The 26,900-nt window shown below is 40.3% G+C and overlaps 2 protein-coding genes across 9 annotated transcripts in view; one reads left to right on the top strand and one right to left on the bottom strand.

Annotated features, from left to right (window-relative positions):
• LOC136427465 (N-alpha-acetyltransferase 25, NatB auxiliary subunit-like) overlaps positions 1–5,809 on the bottom strand; it is a 45,363-nt gene extending 39,554 nt beyond the window's left edge. The window contains exons 1-6 of one of the 4 annotated variants that reach the window (XM_066416369.1): positions 5,591–5,809; positions 4,690–4,741; positions 4,041–4,126; positions 3,234–3,372; positions 2,045–2,163; positions 825–930 (exon numbers count right to left, since the gene is read on the bottom strand). In XM_066416369.1, coding sequence (XP_066272466.1) covers positions 825–930; positions 2,045–2,163; positions 3,234–3,372; positions 4,041–4,126; positions 4,690–4,741; positions 5,591–5,593 — 505 coding nt within the window. In that variant the 5' untranslated portion in view covers positions 5,594–5,809. Of the gene's footprint in view, positions 1–824; positions 1,006–2,044; positions 2,164–3,233; positions 3,438–4,040; positions 4,127–4,689; positions 4,742–5,590 lie in introns of those variants that run through there. The other 3 variants (XM_066416352.1, XM_066416345.1, XM_066416361.1) reach the window with 3 other exon arrangements.
• Positions 5,810–5,830: 21 nt separating this feature from the next.
• The window catches only part of LOC136427519 (transcriptional adapter 2-alpha-like), a 35,148-nt gene continuing 14,078 nt past the window's right edge, over positions 5,831–26,900 (top strand). For 2 of the 5 annotated variants that reach the window (XM_066416505.1, XM_066416484.1), the window contains exons 1-7: positions 5,831–5,946; positions 7,337–7,437; positions 12,288–12,347; positions 19,552–19,643; positions 19,973–20,070; positions 22,952–23,002; positions 24,133–24,221. In XM_066416505.1, coding sequence (XP_066272602.1) covers positions 5,931–5,946; positions 7,337–7,437; positions 12,288–12,347; positions 19,552–19,643; positions 19,973–20,070; positions 22,952–23,002; positions 24,133–24,221 — 507 coding nt within the window. In that variant the 5' untranslated portion in view covers positions 5,831–5,930. Of the gene's footprint in view, positions 5,947–6,372; positions 6,548–7,336; positions 7,438–12,287; positions 12,348–19,551; positions 19,644–19,972; positions 20,071–22,951; positions 23,003–24,132; positions 24,222–26,900 lie in introns of those variants that run through there. The other 3 variants (XM_066416492.1, XM_066416495.1, XM_066416498.1) reach the window with 3 other exon arrangements.

Here is a 26,900-nt window from a genome sequence, read left to right as displayed (position 1 = left end):
CAGCAGACAGACTTTTCAGATATGAAACATAATTCTCATGAGCAGCCCGGGAGCTCAACCCAGCATATGGGGTACCAAACGTGTGTAAATTGCAATAAATCAATTATGAAGCTTTCCAAAGATATATCTTTAATCAATGCAGTAACAATGTCATCGATCGGGATTCAAGTTAGTAAGTCAACCATTCCTTATAGTATTATCTGCTACAAATGTTTAGATGTTACTGGCAGTGTAGGAAGCCTGACCCTAAGAAAACCTAACTAGCGCAGGCCAACGAAGGGCATCTGGACCTGTACCACAATTCCTTAAACATTACAATGCCTATAAAAACTGCTATGGTGTAAAAAAAACTTGTATCATTTCACAGATTAGCAGACGACATGCCAAACTACATGCTAATGCAGGATTGTGAGTTATACTATACTTATAGCTGCGAACGTTTGGAAAACCCGAACCACAAAACTCCGTCAGCAGGTGACCCTCTTACCCAGAGGTAAAAAAAGAAACAAGCAAACAAATTGCAAGAAATAAGATTGGTGTGGCCTAAAGTAGAATGTAACTGTTGTTGATTTAGTTAGCTGTTGCTGAGTTGGATTGATTGGTTTGATTGAGTTTCATCTGTTGCATTCTTATTGTTAGAAAAAGTTGGGTACATGTGCCAGACTGAACGTCCACATACATGTCCAGAGCACAGTGTTTAATAATGCAACTATTATGCTAAATATGACTTCTATTTTGCTTTTATTCATATCTATGACCCAGGTCAAGATCAAATTCACATTTCAGGCATCTAAACTACAGTACAGTAGATTTTAGCTTCTCACCAGCCTCAGCCTCTATTTTCATGTCCTTGGCCATTTTCTCCACCATCCGTTCTGCCAGAGGCAGGAACATCTTCTGTGACAGTTTCTCATCCTCAGTCGTCAGGGCCTGCATCACAATACTCATCACCGACCAGAAGTAATATGGGTTCTTGGGAACAACCTTGTAAAGTGCCATTCCAGTCTGCAATACAGGACAGTCTGTTTGCAATACATATACAAGAGTTCGGAGACCTCAGATCTCCATCTAATATTTTGATTATGCAAATGACTTCCACGTTTGCATAATTTATGCTTGGCCATGTATACCTTTAACTGACTTACACAGGTCACAATGTTAACAGTCCTATCATTTATCACATTAGAAGAATTATGGCACACGTTAGGAGGTCATTTGCATAATTGTTATCTGTTAATGCTCCACCTTCAATAAACTACATTGTGTTACATGCATTTCAGTCCTATAATGGAAAACACTGCAAATGTAGATTTTCCTCATTAATCATGCAAATTAAGTTGAAATTTCCATAATTTGCGCTTCATTATGTACATCCCTGTCTAAGCTGTCTGCATTTGTTCAGTTACTCTCGTTATCATCTTGCACAAAAAAAAGAGCCACACATAACACTAAGTAGTATTTTCAAGACACCCCAGAAGTGCTGCGCCATGCCTGTCCCCCACCTTAAAGGCACCCAGACTCCCAGAGCATTTTATGAGACTTGAAAACTGGAAATATTCTAGTTGCTGTAAGTGTAATCTTTATGAAATTGACAATAAATGCCACTGTTTAACACATTTGCATTCTTATCAAAGTGTGCAAAAATGGCACAAAAATAATCTACATGGTAATCTTCTAGTTTCATGCGCCTACTGTAAATACTGTAGATACCATAGCCCTGCCCAACTCTGTCAAAACGTAGACATGAAAAATTAAAACATAAAAATGCAAATATTTGTCACTCTCTCATTGGTCGAACCGCTAATTGTGATGGGCAGTCAGGATCAGTCTATTAGGGCTTGGATTTTCTATCAGTTCTCACCGCACAACGGTATCGCATCTTTGCTCCTTTAATGTTGATATGTAATTATGGTATTATTGTTATTGATACTTACTATGTGCAGGAATGACTAGAAATTTGAATTTTTCAAATCAAGTTTCAAGCCTCATAAAATTCTCTGGATGCCTTTAAATCTCAATTGCTCAAACCTGGGTATTTTCTAACCTGTTGTTGCTTCTTGTATTCCCCTAGCCTGACATAGGCCATGAACAGGTGGGACAGGAACTCCTCACTCTGCGGGACTTTCTTCACTGCATTTTCATAGATCCTGGCAACAAGATCCCCTAAAAATAGATCTCTGTAGTAAGTACAAGTTCTTTCACACCTACATGTAGCGGGACAATAACTATACCTGTGCTGTACATGAACTGTACTGTTTCCCTTTACATTTTCACTTATATGTAGTAGAATCCACCCATTTAGCAACATTTTTTGTGCAATTATCCGGCTAGTGCAATAATGCGAAGAGCCCAAGATATTACCGTACAGATTAAACTTAACATGTTTTTTTTCTTCACAGGCTGGATAACACCCCAGAATTGAGACTTACTTGACCTTAGTACTATAGTAGCTAATGTAACAGTTCTTGCGCTACTATACATCAGAGAACCAGCAGAATATTGAGTCCACAGTTCCATTTGCAGGGCTTACAAACATGTACTGATATCCTTACATGACTGTGGTACATGACTACGGTACATGTGGTTATAATTCCAATAAAGATGTTTAAATCAGTGGCTAGGTACATGGGAGGCATTCTGAAATATCGTCATGGGATATCAGTTTCTAACTGTGTTACATTACATAAAGTACAGTAACTGTTGTCGATTTACGTAGATCATGTACCGAATTGAAACTAAATCTAGGTTACTGATTACGGGTGAGCCCAGAGCAGTGCACCTTCTAATGTCTGGACAGATTTGACTTTTTAGGTAACTTGTTGAGTTTTGGTGCAGTTATCCGGCATTGGTGACAGATATGCGCAGTCACTAACAATGGAATGAATGGGAACTGGTTTGGGATTCGGTGCAATTAAATGGAATGTGCGTTTATCGGAGATGTAATTAAGTGGCTCCTATTGTATTACAATCTAGATCGTCAGGGCATCCCCATAAAATAGCACTTGAAAGTCACATTCCAAAAACAAATGTCATTGGTTAATTTTCCTTGACGAGGCTTGAGCTGTTATTGGTGGAATATCTGACATCTCTTTACCATTTTTTGCGGGGACAAAGCGCGTGCCGCGTATACTTGGCTTGAAACTTTAACAATCGCAGTTTACTAAAAAATATAGAAAGCTTGATAACTACAAGTGTATTTCATGGTGCATGTTATGGTGCACTTTCTAGATTACCTCTTTCCATTTCTCTATAACAAATGGTGAGTGCCTGCAGAGTTGCTTCTTCTATAGGCTCCTGGGAGGCAACTTCAGCTGCCAATAGCAGAGCCTCCTGTCGTCTGCTGCTTCTCAGAAGTGCGATGGCTTTCAGAGCCTGTGGAATGCAATGATGATGCTCATGCAAATGCCCATGAATAGTTTCATCAGGTTGGTAAGTCACTGAATAAAAAAATGGAGATTATGAGATATTGTTTTGGAACTGCTTGATTGGTAGCAGACAGGGTGCGAAATACCTGGTTGCACGTTGCGCAGTGCAACAAGATTTCGGTTGGTGCAAGTTAATTCCAAACCCAGGTAGCGCAGTGTGCAACCTTATATTTTGAGCCAAAGATTTCAATCGGAGCCCTGGAAGCTCACAAAAACACAGTGTCACTCTCATAAAATTCGGTAAATCTTCAATTGAAATAAAGAAATCAACACTTTTTTGTTTTAAACCATCCAAAACCCTTCATAGATCGTGGAATTTGAGCTGAAAAAGACAAAAACACACTGCCCTCAGCTAAACAAGATGTTGTTAGGTCAATGGGAACACAATACTATCTAATATATATTTTGAAATGTTAGTAGTATTATACGCTACATACGAGCTCGATTTGAAGAAATCGGTGAATGTTGCTGGAGCAACCTGAAATTTGGATGTGCAACCTAGCATTTGCCCTTGGTTGTAACATGGGCAACCTGGCTCAAAAAAGTATTTCGCACCCTGTAGCAGTCCTGATTAAAAGTCAGAAATTAACAGGTGTATGAAAAATGCAAACAAACCTTGGCACATATCAGGTCCTTTTGTTTCCTCAGTACTTTGTCTGCTTCCTGTATCGCCTTCTTGTTATTACTGGCATCTAGGGCATCTAACAAACAACAGAAAACGTAAGATAAGACAGATTTAAGTATTACAGTAAATCCATCCTACCCATCATTGCCATGAGCTAATCTTGAAAATGCTTCCAAATATACTTCTAAATATGTGGATCCATTCACACATGCTTCTTCTGTCCCGGGAGAGAAGAGAAGTTATTTCTTTTGTTCATTTATGTCTGATTTATAATTTTGCGATTTACCACATTTGTAGCAGCACAACGGTTGATCGTCGGATGATCAAATTCAGTATTGACGATGCAAGCCTAACTTCCGCACTGGTATTCCAGTGCTGAATAAACGGGCGAATAGGCCTCAGCACTGGATTTCGTTATTTAAATAAAACGTTATTTGTTAAGTAAGGTATCAAGGTACTAGTAAGTATCCAATCGAACGAGTAACGTTATTATGCGTCAACAATATTTTCTACCTTTGATATTATTACATTTGGAGCTCAACTGAGTTACAACAAAACTAGAAATTTCTCTACATGATGTTCAATATGGTGTCGGAATGACTGGAGTGTTGTTCGCTGCCTGACTGAGGCAGAGTTTACCGTATATCGGCCGCAGTCTCCTCTCGCTCACATCCACATGGCCGCGACCCGCGGGTTTGCGGATTCGATGGGGTGGTCTACAGGGGTGGGCTAGTGGGGTGGGCTACCTCAGCATCTACCCTTTCTGGACCTCAAGGCTGTGCATGGGGGTTTGCCCTCTTATGGAATTTCCTTGAAGAGGATCTGGGTCAAGCTGTGGGTGGGCTAGAGGGAAGGTAACAGCACCAAGACTGGTAGAAAAGCCATTTATCATAAACAAACTTCTAAGTACTCAGTATACAATGAATTAGGATTTTAGGGAAGAGGTACAAGGGGAAATAAACTGGAAGTTGCATAGAACAGCTAGGGAATCAAAACATATGTCTCTCATTTAGACTAGAATGTACCTGAATGCATGTGCTTGCATACAATGTACAATGTATTTGTGGTTATGTGTGTCAGTGTGCATGAGCGTGGGTTGGAATGTTATAAGTGTGTGTGTTTGTACAATGTATAGTGTTGCTTTTGTTGCTCATTTCTTTCTTGTATCCACAATGCTACTGTCCTGTTGGCCTGACTGAGCAGTTAATAATATAAAGGAACAGGGAACATAGCCCTTCATGTTTAAAAATCTAAAACTGGGGATAACAAACTCCTGCACGATGTAAATGTATGCAGTATGCTCATTGCCCACCTCCACCCCCCACTGTAGCATCCCCAAAGCAATATGATCCTTCAGCAAAATAAAGCATTCTTTCCGGCCCTCCCACAGAGTGACCCATCTTTTCCTCAAGGAAATTACATTCAATGCTAAACCCCCATGCACAGCCTTGAGGTCCAGAAAGGGTAGATGCTGAGGTAGCCCACCCCACTAGCCCACCCCTGTAGACCACCCCATCGAATCCGCAAACCCGCGACCCGCCATCTTGGACCATCTGCCGAACAGACTCGTGGGGCGGGCACTCTCACTATGTCAAAGGTCAGCCTGTAGAGATCTGTGATGATGTTCGTCCATCGTTTGTAGAGTAGAAAGATCTGTAGAGAAGAGGTATCTAGTAGGACGACGAGGTCTTGCCACAATAATTCAGCTTCAGCAGGGGACGGTCAGGACTTTTCCACCCCCTTCCCCATGCAGCATGCAATATCATATGGAACTGCGGGATGGCGTCGCTGGTGTAGCGGAAGTGACGACAGGGTCAGGGGTTAGCTAACACTGCTCGAGCTCGTTGCTTGCCGTGCTGGGAGGACAGAAAACTATCATAATGCAGATAGACGCAGGTGCGAACACATTTAGAATTGGAAGGTTATTGCTGTACCTTACATAGTTTGATGTTTACCCCAAAATTATGTTTGTTGAATCAAGGAGATTAAACCTCCTTGGTTGAATCTACCCTATAACGCTTTAACCCATTCGTACCATCACCCTTGTTGAACCAGGACCACTCCGCTCCACATCGCTCGCGATGTGGAGCGGAGTGGTCCTGGTTCAACGAGGGTGATTCGTATACGTATGTGCAGTGTCAAAAGGTAAAGGCCCCTGACTGGCCTGAGACCAAACAAAACCCATCGGGGCATCGTTATGCAAATCTAGACAATGTCGAGACGAGAACTGTTAACAAGCCAGGGGCCTTCACCTTTGGCACTGCACATGCGTAGTAGCAACCGTGAATTAGCTTATTACGAATGAATACTAAGTAATATTGCATAATGGGCAATAAGCCCATTCGACTACGCATGTGCAGTGTCAAAGGAAAAGGCCCCTGAGACGTAAACAAAACCTGTCTGGGCATTGTTATGCAAATCTAGACAATGTCAAGACGAGAACTGATAGCAGACTCCTGATGTTACAAGCCAAAATGGTGGGCCCATCAACCCAAGGGTAAACAAGAGTTCGGAGACCTCTAATCTCTGCGAAATATATATTATGCAAATATACATTATGCGAATTTATATCTATCTATGTCCCTTTATTACTCAGTTACATATGTTGCATTTTTTAACTGTCGTACCATTGAACGGAGTGGGTTTACAAAATGCCCCCATTTATTATGCAAATTAGATTCTGATTTGCATTATCACCATTTCATCATATCAAGTAACATTTAAGCCATCCACATAATAGAAACAAGTTTACAGATTTGGTTGTATATCCCTCTGTGGTTTGACCAGCTGACCGGCCGGGGAATATTTGACCCAGTTTCGAAACCAACAGGTGACACCTGTCACAACATGCCTAGAATGGAAATATAGATAATCCTCATTACTTATGCAAATTCAGTCCCAGTTTGCATAATTTGCACTTCATTGTGTACATGTCTAAGCTATCCGCACATTAAATAACAGGGAAATCTGTCGTTCCTTTCTTCAGTTATTCTCCTTGGAAGATTTTGACAAAAACGCCAATGCAGTTCCAGTGTCACATACCAGGGGGCCCAAAATCGACCTTGACCTTTGTTCTCCCAACTCCTACCCACATACCAAATATCATTACAATCCATCCAGACGTTCTTCAGTTATGCTGACTATTAAGCATGCTCAAAACAATATGAATATCTCCCTGAAAAAAATCTCCATTTTTCATGGAGATAATAAGGTCCTTGACAGAGGTGGATAGCTAGAAACCTCTATATTCTGTGTAACATACTGGTACTGTTGTGTCCCATCCCAGCCCCCCTGGATAGACCACCATGTCCCGGGTGCTCCACCTATCTGATGGAGCCCTTCATCAAGTGTGCACAGTGTAAACCTCCAGTTCTGCTGTGTCTACAGGTGAGTCTGCAACATCTCACCAGTCATACTGTAAATGCATTTAAGTTTGCGTGGTTTTTCTTCCGCACTAAGACGAAAATGGAGTGTTTGCGATGGTTTTACGTTCGCGGCAGCGCTAAAGTCACATACTGCTACAGTATTGGACAAAACAGTTCGCGGTGAAACGGTCGCCGGGAACATAGAACCAAGTTGCGAACATTTCTGCATTTACAATACTGTCATGCTCTACTTAAGCGGGTTGACGGAAAAAGCTGGGCTGTATACCTGGCCTGTCTACTCTAGGCTGTCTACCTTTTTGGGCCCCAAGGCCATGCATGGGGGCTCAGCCTTTAATGGAATTTCCTTGAAGAAAAACTGGGTCAATGCAATTCCAGATGTAGGTCACCTACCGCAACTATGCTGCTCCTTTGGTTTACATGTTACATTACGCAACTTTTATGGCCGCAAATCCAATAAAGAAACGTTTTTTTCAGATGTTTTGCTTTCTAGTGTGAGCACACTTCTTTGTGAGGCAAGGAAAAAAATGTCACAAAAATCTGACCCCGCGATCAATATTTATGGAATTCGTCCACTATGTTCGCAAGAGGCTCTCCTCAAATCCTTTTTATATCAGGTGGGGTCGGTTAAAGGCAATTTATGATCCACCTAAACACACCCTGTTGGGGCCTTGTCATATTTTAGACCACGGATTCTTTGGTACTGCACACTCGGAGTAATACAGGCATGAGACCTGTAGGTAGACTGGATGGATGAGAACACCTATTGTTGGATGGGTTGGTGCAGCAATAAGCAATTCCACCTAGACTGGAAAAATAGTTCCAAGTATAATACAATAAAACATACTAAAAATATTAAACTAAATGGAATTGGGAGGTTGCAAGGAAACAAAGAAAAAAACCCAGGTAAGATGTACTCTCCAAGCGGAGGTTGGTGGAGAAGATTTTGACCCTTTTTATTGTTTAATATCAGGTGAGTGCCAATAGAAAACAGGGCATATGATAAAAAGCGCCAAAAAGCAATTACTCAAACAACTGGATATGATTTTGGAAACGGTCAGACGTTTCAAGTAGCATCCACTACTTTTCGTCAGTGACTGTGAGCAAGATCAGTTGAACAGCAGGTTTATAACCACGAACTATGAATTGATATGCAAATAAGGAGAAGACAAATTTTTAGAAGTCCAATAGAAAGCGAATTAGACGACTCAAGACGAGGTTGAAGTAAAAGGGGACAATAGCTCCTATTGTTTTAATATAGGAGCTAAAGCTGGTTTGCCCCCAAGGCTATGTCCCAAGTGCCAGACAGTTCCACCCTTAGCCCTCCTTTCCTGTTGAGGGTTGGATTGTATATCCTCTCATATATTGCCTCCCTTACTCCACGTTCGAACCAGCGGGGTTCGCGGTCAAGGATATCAGTGGATTCGAGATTGAACGAGTGCCCCTGGTTGTGTTTTAGGTGGTGGAAAATGGCCGAGGAGTAGCGGTTAGCGCAATGTTCTTTGTACCTTTCATTAAGTGATCGACTGGTCTCTCCGATATAAGTGTTGTTGCAGTTGGGTTCTTCACATTTGAGTCTGTAGATGACATCGGCCTTGCTGCCTTTGCGGGGTCGGTCTTTAGGATGTACCAGTCTTTGTCTGAGAGTTGATTGAGGTTTGAAGTTGGTGGCAATGTTGAAGTTTTGGAAGATCCGTCGGAGTTTTTCGGACACTCCTTGTACATATGGAATAGTGATGTTGGCCTTGTTTCTGTTGGTCAACGGTGTACACTTAGGCGTTTTCTTGGACTGGTCAGACGGTTTGAGGGCTTTGTTGAAAGTCCATCTTTGGTAGCCACATTTGCCCAGGGCACCTCGGAGGTGTCTATGTTCGTCTGTTTTGGCCGTGTCTGAGGTGATGATGTTGTCTGCCCGATGAAAGAGAGTTTTTATAACTGCCAGTTTGTGTTCCAAAGGGTGGTGAGAATCAAAGGCCAGATACTGATCGGTATGGGTCGGCTTCCTGTATACTTCGAACTGGAGGTGACCATCTTTCTCTATGATGGTTTTGGTGTCTAGGAAAGGGAGCATATTATCTTGACTCGACTCCTGTGTGAACTTGATGTTGTCATCTATCTGGTTGATATGTTAAAAGAAATTATCAGCTACTCTCTTCTTTAGTCTGCACCAAGTGTCATCTACATAACGGAACCAGTTGGCCGGGGGAGTGTCCTTGAAAGTACTGAGGGCTTTGTTCTCAAATTTCTCCATGTACAGGTTTACCACGATGGGCGAAACTGGTGAACCCATAGCACAGCCGTGCAGTTGTTGGAAGAATTGTCCTTTGTAAGTGAAGTATGTGCACCCCAGGCAGAGGTCTAGCAGCTTGCATATTTGGTCCACAGATAACTTGGTTCTGTCTGCTAGTGTGTTGTCAGCCTCTAAGGCTTCCCTGACTACTGACACCGCTTCTTTGGGGGGGATGCAGGTGAAAAGGGAGCACACATCATACGAAGTGATGATATCATCTTCGTCTAACTGGATGTCTTTGATATTAAAACAATAGGAGCTATTGTCCCCTTTTACTTCAACCTCGTCTTGAGTTGTCTAATTCGCTTTCTATTGGACTTCTAAAAATTTGTCTTCTCCTTATTTGCATATCAATTCATAGTTCGTGGTTATAAACCTGCTGTTCAACTGATCTTGCTCACAGTCACTGACCGTTTCCAAAATCATATCCAGTTGTTTGAGTAATTGCTTTTTGGCGTATCTTATTACCTGGATGTCTAATCTTCATCGACGTATATGATAAAAAGGTCACAATCTTCTCCACCAACATCTGCTTAGAGACTTGTAGCATGAGTCAGACAATGATAGGACCTTCGTAATAACAGCTACATTCACAACAGATGTCTGACACTCCTGGGGGTTCCTGTAGTGGACACTGACCAAATAACAAAGGATGATAACAGAAGTGTTCAGATATCCAAGCAGATGTATGGTGCTGGCTTGCCTAACTTTACTAGTACTAGTAACGCTTAGTTTTACAACGCTTTATCTGCTGTTCTGACAAACAAGGGCCCAGTCATTGCCTGGCCCATTCTATCAGTTTTCTTTGTTGACGCTTGTAACCCAGCCCCTCCATAATGTACAGGTACAGTGTATGCCAATTATTTGTATACCTTTTTTCTGTATATTTCGTCTTTTTGTATAGAATTCCAAAACACCAAACCATTTACCATTCACTCAATTGTAAAATCAATGCATATCTGTATAGCCCATAGTCGTAAAGTTCGGGATTGTATAGAATCTTGTCTGATTTCATCGTAAAATGACCCACAACTATAGGCTAAATTTGGGATTTGCATTGTAGTTTCGGGAGTGGGGACGCCGTCTACCGTTCAACAATCACATTCTTTTGTTACTCGCTATTGTCATGCTTGCAGACAAGCGATATCGGTGCCTTTGACATCCGGTGATCTCTTTAAAAACCTGTTTTTCAAGACTCAAGCGACGAAAGTGAACAAAAATACTAAAAGAAAAACATGATTTTTGTCGGAGAATTTGAGCCTCTATGCTGTATTTTGCCGCGATTTACCGTTATTTGTGGCCGTATTCGGCAGAGAACCTATTCCTCAGATTCTTTCCCCGTGAAAATTCTGCTAATATAGCGTAGATGAATCGTATTTTACGTCGCGATTTCAGAAAAAATGAAGCGGCAAAGGCCGGGTGACGCTGGGCGGCCATCTTTGTGTACTCATTGATATGCATTTTTCTACACGCTGATTGGTTCACGTTATAAAACCTGTGCTTTGATTGGTTGACTGTAAGATTTCACGTGATCAACATGTGGCGATTGTACTTTGATTAAAATTTTGCAAAATAAAGTTGCGATATCGTTGTGTGTTTATGCGTCTTGCTCAAAATCCTATTCGCCACCACCCCCCTCCCCTCCTTCGGGACGTCAATATCGCTAGTTCGGACAGTCGTATAGTTCGGAGAGTCGTATAATTTGCGCTGACAAATGGGCTATACAGATATGCGGAATCTACTGTAGTTTAACAATCCTAGTAAATTTTATTGTAAACTCAGAACTTTATTTATAAATAACACATTTTCTTCCAGTGTTGGTGGAGTTGCTCATAACTGCCCTCCCCCCCCCCAACAATATGATTAATAGGTGTTTGTTGTCTTGCATCTAGCCCACCCACAGCTGGGATTACCATTGACTCAGTTTTCCTCAAGAGAAGTCCATTAGATGCCAAACCCCCATGCATGCCCTTAGGGCCAAAAAAGGGTAGACAGCCCGGGGTAGACAGGCCAGGTGGACAGCGCTTAGCTTTTCCGTAAACCCCTAGTCCAGTATGATGATACGGATGACATCTTCTGGGATTACCCCAAAAGTGATGCGATCATGCGAGAAAAAAAAGTTAGGAACAAAAAAAAAGACATAGTTGATGGATCTTTGCAATGTTTGTTGTCATGATTAGAATTTGGTTTGTGGAAAGGTGCTAGCAGTCATCCATACACACCTGTAAAGATTTACCCTTCTACAGAAACAGCAATTAAGCAAGGAAACTTATCCTATTTCCCGTATTTGAGAGTTAAATTTTCACAGTAAATGGTAGGTTTTAATGTCTGTATGTGTGGAGTCTATCAGTGCATTTTCCACTTTTTTGCAAAATTTAATGTATAAAAAGATTACTACTACATATTGAGTTCACACCTGAACCAACATGGTAGTAAACTTTTAATTTCTATAATTCAGGCATTTGATTTTAAACAGATGGACGTTAGCTACATGAACTTTCATAATGATTGTACCTATAACATTATGATAATGCATTTCATTTTCTATTATGTATTTTATACAGTGTTTTGCAAGGGGCTTCGAAAAGTCAGGCCACGAGAGTGATCACAGATATGAGATCGTTGTGAGTAGATAGGGTATGATTTATTGTTCTGGAATCATTAATACGTCAGATTCTATACTAGTAGGATATCGATGTACAGTGAATTAGGGGTGGGTACTGGTATTTCTTGCTGGACCGGTCTGAAAAAACGGAGAAAAATCAGTGGACAAGTTTTCGGACCAATTGGAAATTTAATTCATTTTGTATTGCCCATACTATACATGTAGGTATGTATCGCCCATACTATAGGTATGGCCGATACATATTGTCTTTGGTCGTGTTTCTTTCTTCTTCTTCTCCTGTCAAATCTTCAAAGCAATTCATCTCAGTCGTCCTTGGGCCAAATGGGCTGAAATTTGGTATGCAGGTAGAGTTAGCACATACCCCCAGTTTTTTTTTTCTTCATTTTTGGGTAAATGGTTTTATTGAGGATTTTTGGCCATTTTCAGATCAAAATCATACATTGGGACCTCATGTGCTCTGGAATTACATCCAAATGACCTGAAATTTGCTATGGGGTACATTGAACAAATATTATCATATAGGTAGATATCGTTGACCAATCTGTAATCTTCATACAGACCCGAAAAGCAGGTCTGTAAACTTCGTATGGACCTGCGGGCCTGTAAACTTCGTACGGACCCGGTGTTCGAACGTTACCATTAAATGACAGGGGGTTTTGTTTTTATATTTCATGTTAAGACAAATACTACACAAATCAGATACAACACAAAGTACTACTAATATAACTACTATATGGACAATGGCTATATGATAATAACGTTAATGACCCGCTTTCCTTCGGTCTATACAGTGTGATAAGGCATGGTCGTTCCTATAACCACCTCATAAAGTGCCTCGGTCGCGACCATGCCTTATCACACCTTATAGACCTCATGGCGGGTCATTAACCCTATATTCAAAGAACCCTATTTGCACTTTTGGCATACATCACTTCAAAATACGATTTTGGGGGCTATTTTGGGGAGATTATTGGCTATTTTCCTCATATGACCATATATGGTGTTGCCATATATGGTCACATATGGTCACATCTTTATTCCTATGGCCAGGTAGACTAATTCGGTCAGCCAATGAGAGAGCGCCTTGTAACATATCCATGGATTTATCAAACTCGACATGATTGGTTGAAATAGTCAATTCAATTAGGAGCACTAATCTGCCAGGTGCAGACAGGCACAACTTCCATCCTTGTGTTGTTATCTCCATGAAAAATGGAGATATTGTTTTTGGTGTGTTTGTGTGTGTGTGTGTGTGTGTGTGTGTTTGTGACCTTGGTACTGCAGCAGAACTTCAATTTTTGTATCTCTTGACCTAGACGTGCTGTGGTCTTGATTTTTGGGTGGCAGATAGATTGTGATGTAATAAAGAAGTGCTGTAGGTTTGGGTCCCCTAGCAGCTTTCTCTGGAACTGCAAGGGCGTTTTTGTGAAAATCTTCTAGGGACAATAACTGAACAAAGGAACAACAGATTTTCATGATATTTAGTATGTAGGTAGCTTAGATAGAGATATACACAATGAAGTACAAATTATGCTAATTGGGACTTAATTTGCATAGGTAAAGAGGAAAATCTATATTTGCAGTGTTTTCCATTATCAGACTCAAATACATGTAACATATGTAGTTCATGGAAAGTGGATCATCAACAGGTACCAATTATGCAAATAAATTCCTAATTTGCATAATTAATGCAAAACACCATATCTCATCTAATTGGAAAATTATAGGACTGTTTATATGATACTTAGTATGCAGGTAGCTTAGACAGAGATATACATAATGAAGTGCAAATTATGCTAATTGTGACTTAATTTGCATAGCTAACGAGGAAAATCTATATTTGCAGTGTTTTCCATTATCAGACTTAAGGTTCCGGGTCGGAGTTCAATTGTGACCGGGGGTTGGGTCATGACCCGTTAATCTGCCGGAAGTGCGTGGTCGTCACCCTAATTTCTGCCCGAGATTGCTTGGTGATGGTTTTAGCTGTGTATGAATATTTTGAATCTTCTGAAAAGCCCGTGAGTTGTAGTATTTTTGGGCGCGGTGCAGTTGGTTCGCTATCGAAGCCTTTTTTGTATTAGTCCGCGGGAACGGTGATGCGGTTTTCTCGCCTGATGACCCAAATAGCATCGTTTTTAATGCATTTTCACCGAATTTGCGTCATCGGAGATTGCGAAAAAGTTATCACATGATTTTTTTATTTTTTTCATTTTTCAGAGACACCATTCACTAAGCTTTCTCAGCATATATGCCGTGACCCCTGGAAAACTCGTTTTTTCCGAGCAGGTTCGATCAAAAAAGTGTAAAAAAATGATAATTTTCGGATGCCAAATTTACATTTTACTATGGTTTCTACCCAAAATAAAGGGACAACGGACAATACCGATAAATACATCGGAAAACAGCAGAAAACCGCTTTTCGACCATGCATGTGATTACATTTTCCGTCCTACTTTTCTCGGTGGAATTGTAGCCCGTCGACCTGAGGGTGTCGGCCTACATACGAAATCGCAAAAAAACTCCGGTCCGAGACCTTAAAAGGACGGCAGCGGCTACGTCGATGACGTCATAGATGACGTTATTTCGACGCATTCGAAAGCTTTTATCAAAATCTGTAAGTTTGTTTGAAAAAACCCCGAAGTTTGCCTTTTTTTCTCTTTTAAATTCGATATATCCATGGACAGGTGCTTGGCGCCCCCCTCCCCCATGTGCCCCCCCCCCCCCCCAACCTCAAATACGGCCATCTTTAATCATTTCTGGCCGCCAAACCGTTTTTAAAAGGAATTCACTGACTACGTCATTTGATGGAAGCCCATTTCTCAACTTGACCTTCGGTATGATTTTCGCGATGCCCCGCCTTTATGATGACTTAAATGGGTGAATTAAGCTAAAATCTAAGTGCTTTAAGCCTTCTAAAGGCGAAACTTGGTTTTCTGACTTTTGGTTCATCACTCCTTAACGTCGCGATCTTTTCTTCTTTTGATGGCGTGAAGTGACAGCCTACTAGGCGCGCTACACATCTCGGACGCACTTATTTAAACTGCCCGCTTCTAGCTCTGATGATATGCTCCAGATTGCGCTTTGGACTGTGTCAGAATGCATTCTTTTACACATTTAGGGAGCATTGTGCTGCTTAAGGGGCCTTTACGGCGAAGTAGTGAAGAATTTGATGTCGGACGCGTTTGATTCGGAATGTGCGACCCGTGGTCTACCAGTCTATACCAAAATTTGACATATTCTTCGTTTCAGTTAAAAGCTACGAACTTAAAACGCGACCCCCTGCTGTTTTCCTCGAGAACCATGACGTCACTGCGTGACGTCACCGACGCCAACTCTTAAAGAGGCTTTTCTGCCAATATGCAGCACCGAAACGACGGAAAGTCCGCATAATGTCCAAGCCAAGGGCATGAGCAGGCTCTCCATCCCGTTTTACCTGTTTTTTGAAAAGCGATGTCCTGAAAAATGATGTTTTTATCAATTTCCCTACTGTAACGTTGTTAAGGCCTGCACGTTGGCAAAATAGCCTCAAAACACAGTGTTTTTCACATGACTTTAAACCCCTGCTGCGGGAAAAGTAATAGTCGCAGATACGCCAAATTTGGATATATGGTGGATATAACTTTTCTGAAAATTTCGAACAAATTTTAAGACATATTATGTTTCTTAAGGTTCCGGGTCGGAGTTCAATTGTGACCGGGGGTTGGGTCATGACCCGTTAATCTGCCGGAAGTGCGTGGTCGTCACCCTAATTTCTGCCCGAGATTGCTTGGTGATGGTTTTAGCTGTGTATGAATATTTTGAATCTTCTGAAAAGCCCGTGAGTTGTAGTATTTTTGGGCGCGGTGCAGTTGGTTCGCTATCGAAGCCTTTTTTGTATTAGTCCGCGGGAACGGTGATGCGGTTTTCTCGCCTGATGACCCAAATAGCATCGTTTTTAATGCATTTTCACCGAATTTGCGTCATCGGAGATTGCGAAAAAGTTATCACATGACTTTTTTATTTTTTTCATTTTTCAGAGACACCATTCACTAAGCTTTCTCAGCATATATGCCGTGACCCCTGGAAAACTCGTTTTTTCCGAGCAGGTTCGATCAAAAAAGTGTAAAAAAATGATAATTTTCGGATGCCAAATTTACATTTTACTATGGTTTCTACCCAAAATAAAGGGACAACGGACAATACCGATAAATACATCGGAAAACAGCAGAAAACCGCTTTTCGACCATGTGATTACATTTTCCGTCCTACTTTTCTCGGTGGAATTGTAGCCCGTCGACCTGAGGGTGTCGGCCTACATACGAAATCGCAAAAAAACTCCGGTCCGAGACCTTAAATACATGTAACATATGTAGTTTATGGAAAGTGGAGCATCAACTGATACCAATTATGCAAATAAATTCCTAATTTGCATAATTAATGCAAAACACAATAATTCATTTAATTTGGAAAATTAAAGGACTGTCAATATTGCAACATGTAAGTTAGATAAAGGTGTTTATGACCAAGCATATATTATGCAAATGTGTAAGTCATTTGCATTAATAGAATTGTTCATGGAGATATGAGGTCGTGGAACTCTTGTTAATGTTGTGTCCTACTGAAGTTATGTGCAATTGAGAAGGTTCAAAACCTACACCTTCATTTATTTATCAAAACTTATCTGGTGGTGTTTTTCGACATAAATGTATTGCTCTATATTCCTCTCTGTGTGTATATATATAATATACAGCAATGACTTGTTTTCACTTACATGTACACCAAGAGTGCGCAAAGGCTCATATCCCTACAAATGTTTGTGTATCCTTCCTTTAGCAGCATTTTTTGCATTTTGTCGCCTTCGCGACAAAACGCAATCAGATCAGTCTTACCTTGCTTGGAGACCTGCATGCTGCATGGTTCAGCACTGTGTCACACACAATAAGACCTTATATGGCAAGAACTTCTAAATTTCTTGTTCAGTCTTTGCCTTATATGGCAAAGGAGCAAGAAAACCAGACAGTCTTGAATTGCATGACATATAGGAGGGCGACCGCATGTAACTGCTACAACTGTTCGGAAATGTCATTGCATTGTGGTTTCGGACTTTGATATCCTGAAAAATGACCATATTACATCTATACCACAAGATTGCAGAAGAAAAAAAATGATTTCGTCAAGAAAAAGACCAAAAATCGATATAAATGATACCATGTAGTGAGGTTAAAGTATGATGTACACAGCGGTACATTTCACACTACAGCTTAGCTCAACTGGTAGCGTCGTAGTACTCCGGATCCGGAAGATCCGGGATTGAGTCCATGCATGTTTTTTTTTCTTTTTAGATATCAAATATCAAAAATATGTATTAATATTATATTAATCTACCAATATCATATTTATGAATATCATTTCTTTTATCAATAAATAAATATTTTATATTTGTTATTTTTAAATATTCATTTAATATATACAAGGCCTTTGTCTTATGAACAGGACTTCATAGATTCCAAACCCGGCATTCAAATTTTTCTGTTCATTGTAATGGAAAATACCGTGCAGCGGCTCCTATGCGCGGTAAGATGATTCTTGCAAAACACTCGCCACTAAACTTCTATTCCCGTTGTAAACAGAGGCTCTTGATGTTGTTTGCAAAACAGCGATCCTTTGTTACAGTAGCAAATGCTCCATTGTTCAGTATCGACTTCATTTAGACAACACGGACGTGGAAAGTGACGCCGCTCGGCACAAAAATATGGGAATTTTCATGAATTTTAGCAAAATTATCCAGGAAAATAAGGAAGAAATGTTGTAAATGCGGAAACCAGAATAATGGGGATGAGGTAGCTGTTAATTGGTTTTAACACTTGTTTGACATTTGGTAGTCATTTTAGATAGAACCTTAGCTGTTATGAACTTCTGTTTCACTTAATTACCATAGTGCTGATTATTCAATGGTGCTTTTCCAAATTGTATGGCATGAAAGCAAATCTACTGAGTAAGAAGCATACTAGTAAGTGGGGAAAATAAAAAATACCTGGAAGTCAAATTCATTCACCTTTATTGATATACAACATTTAAACAGACATTTGTAGGGTCAGCTACAATTTTACAGATTTTCAAAGATAAAACCTCTGATACATAAAGTAACAATAATGTACACATGTTGATATTAAGTGCTAAAATCATTAGCAGAGTCGGCTACAATAAACTTCAGTAACTTCCTTTGGCAGATTTTACTTAAAAAACAGGAGAAACCATTGCACACTTATAAACCAAGGGGGTTAATTTCCTTACCTAAACGTGGACAAAACGCCAGCTTTATTTAAAAGCTCTTGTTTCAATGGTGGTAGCTTTATGTGTCAGTGTTTCAGTACAGGTCAAGAAATACGCATCAGAAATTTGAGGTACGTTTAAAGCAGAAATTTGTGAAACCTGAGTTGGTTCAGAAGAACTGTTCGCTGTGGACTGGACTCTCGGATTGCGGAAATTCTTCATGATACGTGTTGGTCCATACACTGCTGGAAGAGTCCATTATTGTATGAGGGGGACATTTAAGAAAATTTAATTTTGGGCTTGGTTGATTATCAAAAAGGTCCAGGTTTTTTGGTAGAGGTGTTTTTTGAATGGTCCAGTGTGAATATGGGTGCCTGGAAGAGCCCATCAATGCATAGGGTTTCAAATTGGGAGAGATCCATTTCTGAATGGTCTTCAATTCAATTCTTTATTGCATTGCAGACATACAAGAAACGTTAGCCAGGATGGCGTTGATATTTACAATCATGGTCATTACATGGCCTTACTTTATGATAGTTAAACGTTATTTTAGATTGCTCCATTTTTGCCTTAGAACAGTTGCTTTTTGCATGGGGAGGGAAATGGGCGTCATACATGTACATGTTGTACTTGCTCGAGCCAATGTTGCCTTTCTAGTTTAATTTATCATTGGAAAGCATAACTATTTTATTACCCTTTTTAGTGATACCATATTTGTCCTGATCCTACAATCAAATGTCGAACACCAAAGCTGACTATCATGTATGAAGCAAGTGCATCACAAAAGTGGCAAAATTCCAAGGTGGACCTTGCATAGTGTCAGCAGAATGTAGCAGACCACACATTTCTTTTCAACCCACTCACGACATTAGTCATGGTGCTCATTGTACATATCAAGTGTAATTATATGACATGAGGTATATTTGAAAGTTTGTATAATATATTTTCAGACCAACGAGTTCCCTGTTTTTGACCTTGACTGGACAGCTGTGGAAGAACTGAAGCTGCTGGAAGCCCTGGGGGATTGTGGGATTGGCAATTGGTAACTTAAACGAGTTAAGATAGATTAACTTCAATCTCCTTATGAATCAGGCAGTAAATATAGACTTAAAGGAAACTAAAAGGTATGGTGAGGAATCCAAAGTTTGTGCTGTTGTTTGCTGTAATTATACTAGTAACTATGGTGAGGTAGGCAGAAGTACATGTACGGGAATTGGTTAGGTTCCCGTGCGGAAACTGCACCATACAGGTGGTGCAGTTCCCGCACGGGAACCTCTCCGATTCCCGTACCTCGGCTTACCTGACATGTAAGAACAATTAGCCTAGAATGTGTTTGATTCAATCAGTGTTTGCTGTAATAATCCTTTCTAGGCAGGAGATATCCAACAATGTGGGGACCAAATCAGCAACAGAGTGTGAATCTCACTACCTGTTGTACTATGTCAGCAGGGCCAGGCCACCACTGCCAGGTATACATGATATATAATATTATGTACAAGGTAACATTTGCTATCACTGTATCAGTAGCCTGACAAATCACGCTACTACCTAGTGGCCAGCCCGACAGACTATTATGTATGTATATGTGTAAGTATGTAAGTATGTATATATGTATCTCTCTCTCTTTCTCTCTCTCTAAGAGATGACGATTGCCCTGTGAGTGCGAGTTTTTTCTAAATCTTAGTGACCAATTTTGAAAGTAGATATCTTTTGCAGTTTCTCCATGAATTTTTGACTGTCCCAACTGGGTTCTTCCTCAGAATTCAAGTGACCAATCACTTACAGTGTTCGAAATAACCCTCTGCAATTTGCAGGCAGATTTTCAATATTGCAGAAGAAAACAATCTGCAATTTTGCAGAATTTTTGTTGTTGTTGAAATTTTTCCGAGGGCCCTGGCTGTGATTTTTGTTACAGGTTGTGCGACCTAATTACACATCAGAACACTTATTCCCCGCAAGGATATAATGTCCCTGTTTCTCCTTATCAGGCAGCTGCAGGTTGTTGAATGTTTTTTACAGTCATATTTGAATTTTAAAAAAGGTGTATGATGTAATTTTCATGAAATGAATTCGCTTTTCGTTTGAATTATTTTGTACACACATGTATGTTTTTCCTGTTTCAAACTTTGTAAAAATGAAAGATAAAGTGTGAGTCAGAGAGAATAAAGAACTAGAGTTCCACGAACACTTTATCTTCGCCAAATAATCAAGGCTTATTATGGAGAGTGATTAATATTTACATGCTTATCACCCGCTGCAAATTAGATCATGCACCATACCATTTGGAAGTTATGCTGGGGGGGGGGGGATGAGTCCAGTCTAGATAGTGTTAAAATCATTTGGTGGTACAGGTACTAGTATATGTGTAGAGTGTGCTGATATATGTAACAAGTTTAATGAACTTTCAGATGCTACAAGTATCGAATTCCTGTCATTGATCACTATGGAATCATGGTGTTTCCTCATCAATTATGCATATTGGCTGCCATATGCATAATTACCATCTATCTAAATCAAATTATAACTTAAGCTATTAACAAACCAAAAATCATGATGATTTCATTGACCCCTTCTTGAGTTATTACCAAATGAAGGGCGCACAGCTGGCACACAGCTGGGTGACCTAAATCCCAAGCCAGGCAATCCTCCAAGTGTCCCTGAATTGAGGTCGAGTAACAGCTTTCAATGGGATTATACATTACTCTCTTTAATTATGTAAATGAAGTCCCAATTTGCATACTATACATTTCATTATGTTAATCATCACCTAAGGTACCTGCGTACCAAAAGCAATAAAGATACACCAAACCCTGCATGAGTTATCCTCCTCCAAAGTTTCATACATAAAGGCCCACTGCAACTCAAAACAAGTCGTCGAGAGGCCCAAACTTACACCACTTGTTCCCTGCCCCAAGACCCATCCACTATTAAAAAATCATGAACCTGGCGCCTCCAGAAAATTTCACCCCAAACTTTGAAGCTCCGCTGCAATACTTTAGATACCCGCTAGAAGGCCCATTATCGAACTTGACCTTCCTTTCTGTAAACCTTACCCACCCACTAAGTATCATGCAGAACCATCGACAGCTTCTCGAGTTATGTTGGCGACATACAAATACACATACACACAAAGCCCGCTGCAGTACCGACGGAAAATGCCAGGGGAACCATTTTTGAACTTGACCTCCGTTTCTACAACATCTACACACCTGCAAAAAATCATGAAGATCCATCAACGTTTCCGTCACTTTTTTTGCCTACATACAAACACAAAAAAATTCAAAGTCCGCTGCAGTACTGTTGAAAAACGCAAGGTGAACCATTTTCGAACTTGACCTTCCTTTGCACAACCACTACACACCTACCAAAAATCATAAATATTCATTGAAGTTTTCTTGAGTTATGCTCCTGACATACATACAGACCCACCCAACAGATTTTTCAACCGAAAACATAATCTTCCCGAGTACTAGTACTCGGCGAAGATAATTACAGTAATGTTGCAAAACAAGATAATATGTAGATAAGTATGGAGGCTTTTGTATTTGCAGAAAATATTTTCAAATTGCAGAACAACATTTTGACATTCTGCAATATTGCCGAACATTGGAAAAAAGTATTTCTACCACTGACTTATAATCATGGACATGACATCTGATGTCAGCAATTGGTCATAGCTGCCCTGCCTCTGTAAAGTGCTGGTTAGTGGTTAGTAAATGTCCTCCTTGATTCGTCTTACAAATAAGTCCTGTTCAGAACGCCCCAATCATCATTCAACAGAGATGGCAGGTGGTATAGACTGCCTGGCACGTGTGACCAGTTGCTGAAGTCATGTGTCTTTAAGGTCACATGGTCTAGTTGTTTAAAAAAAAAGTTAGATTCCTTCCGCGCCACTTGCCATATGGCGGCGCCCATCTCCGATTCGCAGCCCTTGGGCCTCACAACTTTTGCAAGTCTCTAAAGCAGGGGGCTAGTCCGCTGGTAGTGATGTGTGTGTTTATATGATTAACTTCCTTAGTCTTCTCCAAATGCTGAGTGCTAAGCAGAGAAAGCAGTATGTACCATTTTTAAAGTCTTTGGTATGACCCGGTCGGGAATCGAACTCACAACCTACCATGTGCAAGGCGAACACTCTACCTATTAGTTCATTGCACCGGTATAGTTGTTTGGTCACTAAGTCTTGAATTCTGAGAAAGACTGCAGAAGGACCATAAAACAAATTTGACAGTGGTAATTTTTCTCTAAATTGGAACAAAGTTTCAGTACGATTACTAACTACCATGATGTTGAGTACCAACACGGATGAAGTTTCATGCTAATGATAACATTTCATTATATTGTATCTCTCAGTTTTTGAAGAACCGAAGAATATTGAACAGCTATGTCCAGTCACTGCCAAATGTAAGTTTAACGTTAATTATCACTAAGTCTTGAATGTGGAGATTTGCCATTCACTTTATGCTGCTTCATATCATCTATTAAATAGTTTTGGGTGTGTCTGTGTGTGTGTCTGTGTTTGTGTCTGTTTGTGTTTCCGGACTACTGTAGTCAGCATAACTCAAGAAACTCTTGATGGATTACAATGATATTTGGTATATGGGCAGGTGTTGGAAAGCCGAAATTCAAGGTCGATTTTGGGGCCCCTGGTATGCGACCATGGTACTGCAGCAGAACTTCTGTTTTTGTATCTTTTTACATGAACGTGGTATGGTCTTGGTTTTTGTGTGGCAGATAGCTTGTGATGTAATGAAGAAGTGGTGTAGGTTTGGGCCCCCTAGCAGCTTTCTCTGGAACTGTGAAAATCTTCTAAGGAGAATAACTGAACAAAGGAAGGACAGATTTCCATGATGTTTAGTATGCAGGTAGCTCAGACAGATTTTGCATAACAAAGAGCAAATTATACTAATTAGAACTTAATTTGCATAACTAATGAGGAAAATCTATATTTGCAGTGTTTTCCATAATGATTATAAGACTGAAATACATGTAACAGATATAGTTTCTGGCAAGTGGAGCATCAACAGATACCAGTTATGCAAAAGAAAATTATAATTTGCATAATTAATGCAAATGCACCATAATTTATTTAAGTGGTAAATGATAAGACTGTCAATTTTGTGACATGTGTAAGTTAGTTAAAGGTGGTCATGACTAAGCATATACATTTTGTATTATATAAATGTGTAAGTCATTTGCATAAACAGAATACTAGTAGTTCATGGAGATATGAGGTCTCCGAACTCTTGTTGATGTTGCTGGCAAATGATGGTGTGAGGAAATCAGAAGTATTTATTATATATCAGTTACATGTATTACATAATGTACCTTTGCCAAGAAGTTTAATGTTTTGCACAGCGTTTGTGTGTGTGTGTGTGTGTGTGTGTGTGTCCGTCTGTAAACAGTATAACTCGAGAATGCCTGGATAGATTGTCTTCATACTTGACCAGTTGAAGATTAGCTCATCTGTTCGAACGTTCATTAAGTTCATTTGAGCAAAAGTGGTTCGAGATGACTTTCCTTTTTCCCGGTAGTGAGTGAGGACCCACCCCGTCCAGCAGCTGACTCTGTCCGTGCTGTGGAGATGGCTGGGTACATGCCTGCCAGGGGAGACTTCACAGAGGTAAGGACATTTTCAATGCCTGGACAATCACATTGTACAAAATGTAGCTGTCATGACTGAATCAGACAGATAATACATAGCTAAGGAGAGTTGTGAAGTAACCAACATTAGATTATTGACAGTGTAAGTTATAAAGCAGATGATTTTCGAAGAAGCTCATGGGCCAAAGCTTTTCTAGGTCATCATAAAAAGTAATGTTGCTTAAGATATGATGTGAGAATTTCTTGATATTGCTGGAGATTCATGGAAACAGTAACAAAACAAGAGTCTGAAGACCCCAAATCTCCATGAAATTTGTTTTTATGTATGATGTGTTTTATTTGCCCAAGTTATTTGTTTCTGAAACCAGTTCCCTACCAATTTCATTATATATTTGGTATGACCACCACCTGTTATGACCCACTTTCGAAACTGACAGATAACACCTGTCACAACATGGCTATAATGGAAATATAGATAAACACCATTACATATGCAAATTCAGTCCCAATTTGCATAATTTCCAATTCATTGTGTACATCTCTATCTAAGCTACCTGCATAGTAAAATCTGTTGCTCCTTCCTTCAGTTATTCTCCTTAGAAGATTTTGACAAATACGCCATTGCAGTTCCAGTGACACATACCAGGGGGCCCAAAATCGACCTTGACCATTCTCCACCCAACACCTACCCACATACCAAATATCAGTACAATCCATCTACACTTTCTTCAGTTATGCTGACTTTAACCCTCAAACTACCGTAGCTTTTTTACGACTAATCTTACCGTATGGGGTCAAAACTGACCCCACAATGTTTTCTACAAATACAGCTTTATTGGTGACTATTTTTGTGGTTTGTGTATATGTATAGTTTGAGTAATCTATAAGGGACAGTTTGACATGATTAGGTGTGAATAATTTCTGCTTATTATCATAATTTATGCAAAAATGGGGAACATCGTCTTTTGCAACTACAGTCAAACCTGCCCAAGGCGACCACCCGGCGGACCGAGCAAAAACGGTCGCGATGGACAGGTGGTCGCCATGAAGAGGATTCCACTCACATGTTTCCAGGTCGAGGTTTTCAAATACAGTACGTGAATGCATGGAAAATTATGTGAATTTAGACAGCATGACCCCCACCAGGTTCAATTCTCATTGACAGAAAGATCCTACAAAAATCACATTTTCCGTTATTGTTGTAATAATTGTATACCGCTACATCGTGTACAAATTTTCGTCATAATTTTGACTACAAAACAATGGTTGCCTCGATGATCTCTTAGCGCCCTCCCGCATTCACACGTTACATTAAATAGTACACACACACACGCACATCATCGAAGTTTTAAGGCCTAAGACAAATCCCTAGAAAACACCTGCTGGCCCCAGCCTTTTTTGGGGCGCCGACCGCTGGACAAAAGGGTAAAAAAGTTTGCGATCTGACAACTGAAGGATGAAAACGGAACGGTGTGATTTCGTCGCGCCGCCAAGCTCTGTGCGACCGCATCGAAAGCCGGTAAGTCAGTGCAGCAGAACGCACAGCGTCCAATAAAGGTTTGTAAGATTCATGGAAATAAAAAGAAAATAAGAATATTAATTTTCACCAATAACTAGAGTATTCGTAAATGTTCATACACAAAAGCATCGTGGTTTAGAAAGGTCAGCGGTACGCCAAATCCGGGCCGCGCGCCAATTCCAAGATGGCGTCGGGACCAAGGAGCAACATAATTTTCTCGCCCGATGTTTTGCCCGCCGCGAAGTCATTTTTCGGCGGAATTTAGTAAGACACAGACACATTTATGTTGAAAATATAAGAAATAGATAGTAATTTCTGTGAAATCTGACTTTTTGACGCCATGCACTACGTATTCGTTTTGAAAATTGAGTTTAAACCGAACTGAGAAATGGAATTTGCGGTAAACTATAAGATTACGATAGGCACAACAACATCACAAACATTTGACGATTTGTCTTTACAATGTTTATAGGGGGAACGTTTTATTAAAACACTTCATGGAGGAATCGATACTTTAACATTGCTATTCCATATATTTTTGTCCTTATTTTTGTCCTTCAAAGTCTTGAAAACATTTCCGTGAAATCCGACAGCAAAGTGATCCGATGTCACCACACGCTTGAAAATTAGGCGGCCGCCATGGGCAGGGATTGTGCTCTGTGCGGTCCCAATTCGTGGTGGTCGCGGTCGCGTTTGACAGTTGGTCGCCTTGGGCAGGCAGCTTAATGCTTGTGCCTATGGGGAAAATTTTCGGGACCGCGAAAAAGCGGTCGCCATGACCAGGTGGTCGCGTTGAAAAGGTGGTCGCCTAGGCAGGTTTGACTGTAACAAGCGGGCTCTTTTGAGGCCTGCGCCAACACTTGATGTCATATAGCACTTGAATGTCTTACGCTAGAACAACCAAACTTGGTCACCTTTGCTAAAATTTCGTTGGCAACAATTTGATTTTAATGAAATAAGTAATCAATGTTTTCATGTTGCTATGGCAACCAGTTTCTGAGAGCCATATTTGGAAAAAGTCGCTAATTTTGGATTTTACAATGTAATTCTAGGGCTTTCTTTTTCAACTGCACTTATTTTCTAATATCAACACCAACCAATGTTATTCACTATCACTTTTATGATTTAATATTCAGAATTTATGCATATCTGATTACGTCATCGGTCAAAATCTAAGAT

Source organism: Branchiostoma lanceolatum, chromosome 1 (assembly GCF_035083965.1).
Source record: "Branchiostoma lanceolatum isolate klBraLanc5 chromosome 1, klBraLanc5.hap2, whole genome shotgun sequence".
NCBI classification, from domain to species: Eukaryota; Metazoa; Chordata; class Leptocardii; order Amphioxiformes; family Branchiostomatidae; genus Branchiostoma; species Branchiostoma lanceolatum.
The sequence above is the reverse complement of the archived record's forward strand: the minus strand, read 5'-3'. Positions and strand labels throughout refer to the sequence as shown.